The 13,172-nt window shown below is 38.3% G+C and overlaps 1 protein-coding gene across 6 annotated transcripts in view; it reads right to left on the reverse strand.

Moving 5' to 3' along the window:
* SIK3 (SIK family kinase 3) overlaps positions 1–13,172 on the reverse strand; it is a 263,967-nt gene that overhangs the window by 102,783 nt on the left and 148,012 nt on the right. For all 6 annotated transcript variants that reach the window (XM_055548187.1, XM_055548185.1, XM_055548186.1 and 3 more), the window contains exon 3: positions 10,596–10,659. In XM_055548187.1, the coding sequence (XP_055404162.1) occupies positions 10,596–10,659 (64 nt within the window). The remainder of the gene's footprint in view (positions 1–10,595; positions 10,660–13,172) is intronic.

The following is a 13,172-nucleotide window of genomic DNA, read 5'->3' on the forward strand; positions in this document are numbered from 1 at the left end:
TATTCTTTCATCCTTAGACATACTGATGACTAACCACTCATCCGTGCTGCTACAAACGGCATTATTTCATTCTTTTTTATGGCTGAGTAATAGTCCATTGTATGCGTACCACATCTTCTTTATCCATTCCTCCACTGATGGACATTTATGTTGCTTCCATGTATTGTATTGTAACTAGTGCTGCGATAAGCACCGGGGTGCATGTATCCTTTCAGATTAGTTTTCTCTGGATAGATGCCCAGGAGTGGGAGTGCTGGATCATATTGCAATTCTATTTTTAGATTTTTAAGGAACTTCCATCCTGTTCTCCATTGTGTTTGTACCAATTTACATCCCCAGCACAGTGTAGGGGTGTTCCCTTTTCTCCACACCCTCCCCAGGTTTTATTGTTTATTGTTCAGACTTTTTGATGCCAGCCATTCTGACCAGTGTGAGGTGACACCTCACTGTAGTTTCAATGTGCATTTCTCTTATAATCAGTGATGTTGAGCATCTTTTCATGTGCTTTTTTGGCCATCTATATGTCTTCTTTGGAGAAATGTCCATTTAGATCTTCTGATCACTTTTTTTTTTAATTGGGTTGTTTGGGGTTTTTTGACATAGAGCTGCATGAGCTGTTTGTATATTTTGGAGATTAATCTCCTGTTGGTTGCTTTGTTTGCAAACATTTTCTCCCAGCCTATGGGTTGTCTTTGTGTTTTGTGTATGGTTTCCTTTGCTGTCCAGAAGCTTTTCAGTTTAATTAGGTTCTATTTGTTTATTTTTGTTTTTATTCTCATTACTCTAGGAGGGGGATCAAAAAAATATTGCTGTGCTTTATGTCAAAGAGTATACCGCCTATGTGTTCCTCTAAGAGTTTTATAGTGTATGGCCTTATATTTAGGTCTTTGATCTATTCTGAGTTTATTTTCGTGTAGGCTGTTAGAAAATGTTCTAATTACATTCTTTTACATGTAGCTGTCCAGTTTTCCCAGCCTGACTTAGTAAAGAGACTGTCTTTTCTCCATTGTATACTCTTGCCTCTTTTGACATAGGTTGGGCATAGATGCATGGGAGATGATCATGTTATCTTGTGTTTTCTTTTATTGATATATATTACATTCATGTATATCCAATAGTCATGTATGGATGTAAGAGTTGGACCATAAAGAAAGTTGAGCACCGAAGAACTGATGATTTTGAACTGTGGTTGTTGAAGACTCTTGAGAGACCCTTGGATTGCAAGGAGATCAAACCAATCAATCCTAAAGAAATCAGTCCTGAATATTCATTTTGAAGGACTGATGTTGAAGCTGAAGCTCCAAAGCTTCGGCCACCTGATGCGAAGAACTGACCCTCTGGAAAAGGCCCTGATGCTAGGAAAGACTGAAGGCAGGAGGAGAAGGGGACGACAGAGGACAAGATGGTTGGATGGCATCACCAACTTGATGAACATGAGCTTGAGCAAGCTCCGGGAGTTGGTGATGGACAGGGAAGCCTGGCATGCTTCAGTCTATGGGTCACAAAGAGTTGGACATAAGGAGCAACTGAACTGAACTGATTATATTCATGAATTCTGATATGGTGAACCAACCTTGCATTCTTTGCAAGTAAATAAATTCCACTTGGTCATAGTGTGTAATTCTTCTTATATGCTGCCGGATTTTGTTTGTAACTATCCTTTTGAAGAATTTTGCAACGATATTCATAAGAGATACTGGTCTGTAGTGTTGTTGTTGTTGTTGTTGTTTTTTCCCCTTGTGATGTCTTTGTCTGGTATTGGAATCAGGTATATATCAAGTATCAAGTATACATACATCACGTACATCTCCTCTTCTATTTTTTAGAACAGTTTGTGAAAGTTTGCTGTTATTAGTAATTCTTTTTAAATATTTGGTAGAGTTCAGCAGTGATGCCCTCTGGACATGGACTTTTTTATGTGTGGTTTTTGATTACTGCTTCAATCTCTTCACTTGATATAGATATATTCAGATTATGTATCTCTTGAGTCAGTTTCAACAGTTTGTATCTTTCTAGGAATTTGTCCATTTTATCTAAGTTATATGATTTGTGGATATATAATTGCTCAAGTATTCCTTCACAACTGTTATTAATTTAGGATCATTAGTAATATCTCTTCTTTCATTTATGATTCTGGTAATTTGAATGTTTCATTTTTTGCTTGGTCAATCTAACTAAAGATTTGCCAATTTTGTTGAACATTTCAAAGAACCAGCTTTTGTTTTCATTGATTTTCTCTTTTTTTTCTATTCTTTCATTAACTTCTGCTATAATTATTTCCTTCCTTCAGCTTGTTTTAGGTTTGGGGTGCTCTTACTCTTTCATTGTCTTAAGGTAGAAGACTAGGTAATTGATCTTTCTTACTATATGCATTTTATGGTTATAAACTTATAATTTTACTGTTATAAACTTCCCTCTAAGCACCCTGGTAGTTGCAATCCACAGGTTTTGAAATATTGTCCCTACTTTCATTCATCTCAAAGTACTTTCTGAATTTGCTTTTGCCTTATTCTTTGACTCATTGCTTACTTTAAAATACACTGTTTAAATTGCACATATTTGTGAGTTCCCCAAATTTTCCTACTATTCATTTCTAATTTCATTTCATTGTGGCTATAAAACATTTTGTATTACTACTAAAACTGAATAAGTTTAAATTTTATGGAGGTTTGTCTTAGGGCCTAGTATATGGTCTATCCTTGAGAATGTTCTGTGTTTACTTGATAAGCATGTATGTTGTATTGCTATTAGATGAAGTATTCTATCAGTATCTGTTAGGTATAGTTGGGTATTGGTCAACCAAGTCTTATTTTTTCCTTGTTGATCTTCTGCCTAATTTTTCTATCCATTATTGCAAGGAGGGTGTTGAAGCTTTCAGTTGTTGTCACTGTCTATTTCTTCCTTCATTTCTGCCAGTTGTTGTTTGATATATTTTGGTGCCCTGTTATTAGACACATATGTTTATAACTGTTACAGCTTACATGCTAACGTATTACCTTCTCATCATATCCCTCTTTATCTCTAGACCAAGTGACCAAGTGAAGTCACTCAGTCGTGTCCGACTCTTTGCGACCCCGTGGACTGTAGCCTACCATGCTCTTCCATCCATGGGATTTTCCAGGCAAGAGTACTGGAGTGGGTTGCCATTTCCTTCTCCAGAGGACCTTCCCAACCCAGGGATCGAACGCAGGTCCTCCTGCATTGTAGGCAGACACTTTACTGTCTGAGCCACAAGGGAAGTAAGTAGAAAAAGAAAGTCTTTTGTGTTTAAAGTCTATTTTATCTGATATCAACATAGATATTCTAGCTTTCTGATCACTGCTATTTGCATGATGTAACATTTTCCATCCTTTTACTTTCAGTTTACTGGTATCTTTAAAGTATGTTTCTTGTAGACAGCATACAATGGACCACGTGTTTTTATTCGGTTTAACAATCATTGCCTTTGCATTACATTATCCCACCCATTTGCACTTAATATAATTACTGATAACGGATTTACATCTGCTGTTTCACCTTTTGTTTTCCATATAGTTTATCTATTTTATTCTATTCTTCATTACTGCTTTCTTCTGCATTAAGTGAATATTTTCTAACAAAGCATTTCAATTTATTTAATAACTTTTGCATTGCAATTTTTGAGGTTATTTTTTTAAGAGACTACTTTAGTGTTTAGCATGTATATTTTATCTTACTCAAATGAGGTTCTGATTTATACCAGCTTAATTTTGATGATTATATAGAAGTGTTTCTCCTTTATAGTATCATTTCTTTTACCCTCTTTTCTAGTTTTTTTTATAATAAAATTACATTGATTAATGCTACAAATCCAACAATACACCACTATGATTATTTCTGTATCATCTATAATGACTTCCTTAGCCTAATGCAGTTTTTCTCACACACACACCACCTCCATTGTGCTGCTACTGACAAATATATTATACTATAGCCTTAATAATGTATTTCATATTTATTTTTAAATACATTAAGAGAAAAAAGCAGAAAGTATGTATCACTTCTGTCTTTTATTATTACATGACATTTATTGGTGCCCTTTTTTCTTGCATGAACTCAAATTACCATGTGAAGTCATCTGCTTTTACCTTGAAGAACTTCCTTTAGCATTTCTTATAATGTGGATCTTTCAGCAACAAAATCCCTCAGCACTTGATTATCTGAGAAACTCTACTTCGCCTTCATTTTTGAAATACAGGTTTACTGGATATAGGATTTTGGTTAACAGGTTTTCTTTTTTTTTCTTCCTTTCAGCACCTTACAAATGTTATCCTATTGCCTTCTGGCCTTCATCATTTCTGCTGAAAAGTTTACTACCAAAACTTAAGGAATTGCCTTTAAGTGACACATCATTTTTCTCTTGATGCTTTCAGTATCTGTCTTTAACTTCCATTATATTTACTATGATATATCTGTTTGTGGACCTCTTTGTGTTTACTGCTAACTGGATTTTGAAGAAATTCCTAGATATGTAGGTTACTGTTTTTCAATGAATTTTTGAAGTTTACAGCCATTACTTTCTTGCATATTTTTCCTGCTCCTTTCTCTCTTCTTTTGGTGCTCCCGTTATACATATATTGGAGCATTTGATTGTACCTCTTATTTCTCTGAGGGTCTGTTCATTGTTTTTAATTCATTTTTCTCTTTGTTCTGCAACCTGCATTAACAAGCCTGTGTGCGTGCATGCCTGTGTGTGTGCGTGCTAGGTCGCTTCAGTCATGTCCACCTCTTTGCGACCCTATGGACTGTAGCCCACTAGGCTCCTGTGTCCATGGGATTCTCCAGGCAAGAATACTGGAGTGGGTTACCATGCCCTCCTCCAGGGCATCTTCCCAACCCAGGGATTGAGCCCATGTCTCTTACGTCTCCTGCACTGGCAAGTGGGTTCTTCACCACTAGTGCCACCTGGGAAGCCCCATAACATGCCTGCTGCTGTTGCTGCTAAGTCACTTCAGTCGTGTCCGACCCTGTATGACCCCATAGATGGCAGCCCACCAGGCTCCCCCGTCCCTGGGATGCTCCAGGCAAGAACACTGGAGTGGGTTGCCACTTCCTTCTCCAATGCTTGAAAGTGAAAAGTGAAAGGGAAGTCACTCAGTTATGTCCGACTCTTTGGGACCCCATGGACTGCAGCCTACCAGGCTCCTCCGTCCATGGCATTTGCCAGGCAAGAGTACTGGAGTGGGGGTGCCATTGCCTTCTCCTATCTGTCTACAAATTCACTTCCTGTTCTGCAAGTTCAAATCTATAGTTAAGTCTCTCTGATACATTTTAGTTATTTTACTGTTCAATTCCATAATTTCTTTCAATTATTTTTTATAATTTCTACCTTTTTACTGATATTCTTATTTGATGTGACCCTGCAATCATATCTTCTTTCACTACTTTAATTGTGAGTTCCTTTAAGTCTATGAACATTTCCATTATGGCTAAAGTCTTTTCTTGATAAATATGGTCACTCTGATAGGCAGTTTCTATGGCCTGCTTTTTTTTTCAGTAAATGGGTCATACTTTCCTTTTCAGTATATGGGTCATACTTTCCTGTTTCTTTATATGCTCCACAGTTTGCTGTTGTTGGAATATAGATGTTTTACATAATACGTTCTATCACCTCTAGGTGCTCCACCCTTCTGGAGCATGTTATTGTTCTCTGTATATTTGTTTAGAGACGGACTGGATTGTTTTAGTGTTTATTCCCCTATAAAAATCTAATCCCCTAAATTTAGGGGAAGTTTATTCCCCTAAATCAAATCCCTTACGATTAGACAATGGAAGTGAGAAATAGATTTAAGGGACTAGATCTGATAGACAGAGTGCCTGATGAACTATGGACTGAGGTTCGTGACACTGTATAGGAGACAGGGATCAAGACCATCCCCATGGAAAAGAAATGCAGAAAAGCAAAATGGCTGTCTGAGGAGGCCTTACAAATAGCTGTGAAAAGAAGAAAAGCCAAAAGCAGAGGAGAAAAGGAAAGATTACCCATTTGAATGCAGAGTTCCAAAGAAAAGCAAGGAGAGATAAGAAAGCGTTCCTCAGCGATCAGTGCAAAGAAATAGAGGAAAACAATAGGAAAGACTAAAGAGAAAGACCTCTTCAAGAAAATTAGAGCTACCAAGGGAACATTTCATGCAAAGATGGGCTCAATAAAGGACAGAAACGGTATGGACCTAACAGAAGCACAAGATATTAAGGAGAGGTGCCAAGAATACACAGAAGAACTGTACAAAAAAGATCTTCATGACCAAGATAATCACGATGGTGTGATCATTCACCTAGAGCCAGACCTCCTGGAATGTGAAGTCAAGTGGGCCTTAGGAAGCATCACTGCGAACAAAGCTAGTGGAGGTGAAGGAACTCCAGTTGAGTTATTTCAAATCTTAAAGATGATGCTGTGAAAGTGCTGCATTCAATATGCCAGCAAATTTGGAAAACTCAGCAGTGGCCACAGGACTGGAAAAGGTCAGTTTTCATTCCAATTCCAAAGAAAGGCAATGCTAAAGAATGCTCAAACTACTGCACAATTGCACTCATCTCACATGCTAGTAAAGTAATGCTCAAAATTCTCCAAGCCAGGCTCTAGCAATATGTGAACCATGAACTTCTTGATGTTCAAGCTGGTTTTAGAAAAGGCAGAGGAACCAGAGATCAAATTGCCAACATCCGCTGGATCATCAAAAAAGCAAGAGAGTTCCAGAAAAACATCTATTTCTGCCTTACTGACTATGCCAAAGCCTTTGACTATGTGGATCACAATAAACTGTGGAAAATTCTGAAGGAGATGGGAATACCAGACCCCCTGACCTTTCTCTTGAGAAACCTGTATGCAGGTCAGGAAGCAACAGTTAGAACTGGACATGGGAACAACAGACTGGTTCCAAATAGGAAAAGGAGTGCAGAGTACATCATGAGAAACGCTGGGCTGGATGAAGCACAAGCTGGAATCAAGATTGCCCGGAGAAATATCAATAACCTCAGATATGCAGATGACACCACCCTTATGGCAGAGAGTGAAGAACTAAAGAGCCTCTTTATGAAAGTGAAAGAGGAGACTGAAAAAGTTGGCTTAAAGCTCAACATTCAGAAAACAAACATCACGGCATCTGGTCCCATCACTTCATGGGAAATAGCTGGGGAAACAATGGAAACAGAGGCAGACTTTATTCTGGGGGGCTCCAAAATCACTGCAGATGGTGACTGCAGCCATGAAATAAAAAGACACTTGCTCCTTGGGAGAAAAGTTATGACCAACTTAGACAGCATATTAACAAGCAGAGATGTTACTTTGCCAACAAAGGTCCGTCTAGTCAAGGTATGGTTTTTCCAGTGGTCATGTATGGATGTGAGAGTGGGACTATAAAGAAAGCTGAGCGCTGAAGAATTGATACTTTTGAACTGTGGTGTTGGAGAAGACTCAAGAGTCCCTTGGACTGCAAGGGATCCAACCAGTGCATCCTAAAGGAGATCAGTCCTGAGTGTTCATTGGAAGGACTGATGCTGAAGCTGAAATACTTTGGCCACCTGATGCGAAGAGCAGACTCATTTGAAAAGACCCTGAGAAAGATTGGGAAAGATTGAAGGCAGGAGGAGAATGGGCCGACAGAGGATGAGATGGTTGGATGGCATCACCGACTAGATGGACATGAGTTTGAGTAAACTCCGGCAGTTAGTGATGGACAGGGAGGCCTGGCGTGCTACAGTCCATGGGGTCGCAAAGAGTCGGACATGACTAAGCTACTGAACTGAATTCCCCTATAAATAGTGATCAACTTCTGATACTGTTCCTCAGGGAGGCACATATCCTTGTTACATCCACAATTACCATCAGATCACTGGATCACCATGGTTTGGGTAGAGCTCTCTTCCTGTCTTTCTTTAACCATGCCCAGGTGTTAAAATCCAAAAATTTTGGCTGGTTGCTCTATTATTTTCAACAATGCCCTAGAGCATAAACTGGTCTATAAACAATCTAATCAAATTCTCGTTCCTTTGAAGGAACAGTTTCTGAGATCAGTGTTTGATTTTTCTTCTGACCTTAGAAGGCTCTTGTGATGTTCTATTCCCTGGTTCTTGCCTGCAAACTAGCGGGCTTATAGTTCAGCCTGCTCAAATCTCCTCTGAAATGCCTTTTACCACAACCTCCACTGTTTTCATGAGTGCCTTCAGGCTTAAACTTCTTCATTCTCTGTTGCAAATGAAGTCAGTTCCTACGGGAAGAAATTAGGAGCTAAATGTGTTATGGTCTGTTTCTCCCTCTGGACAAATCTCTGAGGCAGGACTCTGAAGCTAGGCGTGGGGACAATGGCAAAGCTTTCTTTGAGTAACGCTCCCTTCTATAGGAGCAGAGTTCAGTGCAGAGAAAGGGCGCAGATTCTAAATTCTCCCTGCTTGCCTCTCTTGAGATGACCTACTAGTTTATAACATAAAGCAAGAATGAGCTGGGTCCCAGTATTCTCAGTGTGCCTCACCCAAACTCTACAAGTATGAGTTGGGCAGACAAAGGAGTCCTCACTGTTCAACTGCTCTAACCCACGACTTCGCAACAGCAATAGGTAGCCGGAGCAGGATGAGAAATGTTTATGTCCCGTTCCTCCAGGAAGAAATGCATTAGTCTAGGTGAAAAGGGGAGGCCAGAGGGCAGGCCTGTGGTCTTGGCTGGAGTAACCTCGCTGAGCTGGAATCCCCACCTTGCTGAGTTGGCTAGAGGGGAAGAAGGGAGTAGCACTGGCTTAGAGACCGCAAGCTCTCTCATTTCTCACCAAATTTTCACAGATGTTCTTGAATAAATGTTTCTTCAGTTGCTGTTCACCCTCAGAACCATTTCCAGAGACTTTAAATGGCTGCAGTTTAGGGGTTTTTTAAAATTACTTTCACCAGTTTCACTGGGGAGGGCAGCAGAGTGTCTCACATTCTCCTGCCAGCAGTCCATCAACCACTTGTTCTATTACACGGAGGTAAAGGAAGTAAAGGAAGCAAAGTGCTAGGGCTCTCCATGTGCTTTCTCATTTAATCGTCACAACTACAAGGGAGATATTACAGATCTGACTTTATAGGCCATGAATGTAAGTCCTGGAATCCAAGTAAAAAAGCAAATAGGTGGCAACAATGTGATTCAAAACCAGGTATAGCTGCCTCCAAAGCGCATATTCTTGATTAAACCCATCCTTTCATCTCTTGATACAGATACTTTTAAAACTAGACCTCAAGAAAAAAAAAAAAAAAAACTAGACCTCATGAGACACTTCTCTCCTTGTGTAGGCACAGTCCTTTCTTTTGGTAACAGCAATTTCTTCCTCCTCCAGATCTTTTATAATAATACCATGAGAAGTACTACTCTATTTCCTCATGCCATGAGCTATGTTCCCACAAAGAATCTACGACCAGAGCATTGTTATCTATTCTGTACTTTTGAAATCTGTTTTCTAAGGAGCAAAGCAGATCTAACGTGCACTGTGCTTGGTTCTTTGATTATTATGAATGTTAAGATAACAAGGTCTCTTTGCTCTCAAGATTACCATTATACATAAGCAGATACAAAGCCAAGTGAAAACGTCATTAGGAAATGATACCTCTTTTTAAAAAGACTCACACTTGTTTTGATTATTAGATATAAAACTGATCAGCTTTCAGTTTAACATATCAAAAAATCTTCGGTCACAACTCACCAGTCACTAATAAGAAAATGCCACTTAATGGTGATTTCATGCTTTTTAATATATATTAGGCACTTAGCAAGTGCCAATATTTTAAAAATTAAAAAAGTTCTTACCATCCAGACTTAAACCAAATCAAAATCTAAAAAAACAAACTAGATAAACCTAAAATACATAAGAAACCCTTTTCTATATTCACATGCCAAAAAGAAAATTTAAAAATAAAAAGACATGTCAATCTAGGTTTGAAAGTTTAGTCTTTATTTGGCTCCATTTATCACAGCTACCAAAAGAAAAATTGAGCGGGGCCAGTTTTTACCACCTCAAAATGACATATTTCCTGGTAACAAATTCTCCAGCTTAATTCTAATGTTGTGCTAAGTGTTAGAGGAAAAAAAAAAAAAAAAACAACACACAGTTACTGAACACAAAACCTCCTAAATTATAAGAATCATCAAAGAAACTGTGAACACATGGTAAGGAATACAGTTACATGTCATATTTAAGTGAATGTTAAAGAATGAGTTAGCGTGAGACTGTTTGCTCTGAGAGACTCTTTCATATACAACAGGGGCCCACCCACCACATTTGAAGGGGTTCTGTCACATACTGTCACCCCAACTAGAATCTGGCAATAGGAAAGACCCTCATGTTCAGAGAAATGTTTTGTTTTTGAAGATCTTTAATCTCAACTGTCAACACCTGACTGAAACAAACAAACCACCTTTGCTAAGGAAACAAAGATGGTGAGAACTTTAAGAGGTGACTCAAAACTCATTAAAATTGCTTTGCTGGTAGAAAATGACAGCACTGAAGGGCAGCATCGAGTGACAGCTGTTCAAGTGACAAAGGCACCGAACAGCTATTTTAGGTTTGCCATAGTGCGCTCCATCGCTGTTCAAAGAATGCAATAGATGTACTTACCAAATATTTCCCCTCCACTAGCATATTCTGTCACCAGATAAATCATCCGCTCTGTCTCCATGACCTGGTGCAAAGGCAGGAAAACGAGAGTGACACAAGTGGCAGGCTGACGGCACAGGGCAGAGACTAACCGCTTTCTCTTGGCGTGTGAAGTGTTAATAACCATTTCTGCCTAAAGGAGACTTCAAACTTGCAGAGCTGGGAGGGAACAGATACAAATGCCATGAAGAAGGCGGGAAACAGGTATTCCTCCAAGTTCTTAAAAGTAGGAAATATTTACTACTTGAGGGAGTCAGTCCTTGCATTGTCCCAGCAGGCCTCGGCAATCTTTTAAGCTCCATAAAGAGACACAAAGACACTGCCAAGAACCAAAAAGTTCACATTTGGTCACTTGGAAGTTTTGGATCATTGATCACTTGAAGCTCAAAAATGTCCCTCCCAAAACCCAACCAAAATAAAACTCAGGGAGAACAACTGGAATCACTTAAGCACTACACAGATATTACATATAGCTGTGCTTTTTAAAAAATGGAAATGACAACTTTCCATTCAACAACCTCAAAGATATAAACTACTCATTTGTATTTTAATATTAGTCTTTATTTTACTACTTTTCTAAAAACTTGTGGTGTGTTATCAGTTCCTTTTTCCTTTTTACCTTTTTTGTCAAATATTTATTAAAGTATTAATGTATAAGTATAAATGTTCATTATAAACATTTTAAATACCTAGTATATAAACAAAAGACCAAAGGTTTTCCTCTGTCTAAGCCCTTCCATTTTATTCCCCAGAGGAAACTCTGTTAATAGTTTATTCTATATCATTCTAGGGTAGTGGTATCCAACAGAAATACTATGTGAGTCTCACATACAATTTTAACTCTTCTAGTAGCACATTAAAAAAATAAAAAGGTGAAATTAATTCTAATATTATATTTTATTATCATTAATATTATTTCAAACACTTTTCATTGTAAACAGCTCCAGTTTTTATATTTAAATTAATATTAAAGTAAAAATCTAGTTCCTCATTCACACGAGCCACATGTTAATACACAACCATGTGTGGCTAGTGACTATCAAAGTAGGCAATACAGTTCTACACTTTCACTATACTTGGCAGTTAATTATTTTGTCAAATCATTCCCTAGTCATTTTGACATCTCTATACATTAATACCATTATAACAATAGATCTATCTCTTCTTTTAAATGGTTTCATAGTACTCCAATGTATGTATACAAATTATTTTAATTTTTCAATGTAACAACTGTCATTTTTCTCACTTTAACTTAAAAACTCTCTACAGACTGGTGATACTAGCCCACTGTTACATGTATTGCTTCCAAGCTCTCTATATGTTGGCTCACGTAACAAAAAGTAAGTATCCTAAACATAAGTGTTAAGGAAAAATAAAACAAACAAAAAAAAATGTCATATTGTATATCTCCTTTATACCAGGCCTTTTATGGACTTCCCTGGTGGTTCAGACAGTAAAGCGTCTGTCTATAATGCGGGAGACCTGGGTTGGATCCCTGGGTCGGGAAGATTCCCTAGAGAAGGAAGTGGCAACCCACTCCAGTGCTCTTGCCTAGAAAATCCCATGGATGGAGGAGCCTGGTGCAGGCTATTGTCCACGGGGTCGCAAAGAGTTGACTTCACTTTCACTTTATTGACTGTAAATTTTGAAATTTTTTTTAAATTTTGTTGAAGTAGAGTTGATTTACAATGTTGTGTTTAACTTTAGACTATTATTTTTTTTATTTTTAAGCTTTTCAGGAGTTCAAAAACTTCCCTATATAGTTATCTAAATTTGGTTCACTCTGGAAGCCCAAGGAGACTGAAGTTTTAGCAAATGACATAAAAACTACCTTAATGCACACTCACCTTGGCAGCTCAGAATCTCCCATTAACAATATTAGCTGCCAGACAGCAAAATTAAAGCCTAAAAGAGGGCAATGTTCAAAGCCAGGGTTGAAAGTCTCTAAATCTGAAAGGCTAATGAAATCTTGGGTAAGAAAGGTAAACCTGCAGATTTCAGTGATAAGGTTAATACCTGTAAGTTAATCTCTTAAGGAAAGTCAGCCTTTATAATGAGCTCTACAACTATTAAAAGATGATTTATTTTAAAAAGTGAGGTCAAGAAGTTTACTGTCTGTCAGGATAGGAAGGAAGCATCAGCGCTGAACTTGCAGACACAGCTCTTCAGGCAACCCCAGGAAGCTTTCATGGGTTTCCTTCTCAGGCACAACAGAGGTGTTGCTCAATATAACTTTGTGTGATAAAATTTCAACAATCCTGCTCCTGCTGATCTAATTCATTTCATGATGTGAGCAGATGAAGCCAGACAAGAGCCCTAATGCTATAGTCTTAAACATACATTAATATCACGACATGCTTTCTTTTCCATAAAAGCAGCAGACTGAAAGTTTGCCTGTTGTGCCTCAGATGTACTCTTTCCACTTTAACACATGATCCCAGGTCTGGGCCAGTAACCATTTACTGCAGACTAACTGCAGCAAACGAACTGAGTGGGTGGCCACTTCCTGCAGAATGAGGTGTTGGCTGTTCTGGTAGA

The sequence above is a fragment of the Bubalus kerabau genome, chromosome 15 (genome assembly GCF_029407905.1).
Source record: "Bubalus kerabau isolate K-KA32 ecotype Philippines breed swamp buffalo chromosome 15, PCC_UOA_SB_1v2, whole genome shotgun sequence".
In the NCBI taxonomy this organism is placed as follows: Eukaryota; Metazoa; Chordata; class Mammalia; order Artiodactyla; family Bovidae; genus Bubalus; species Bubalus kerabau.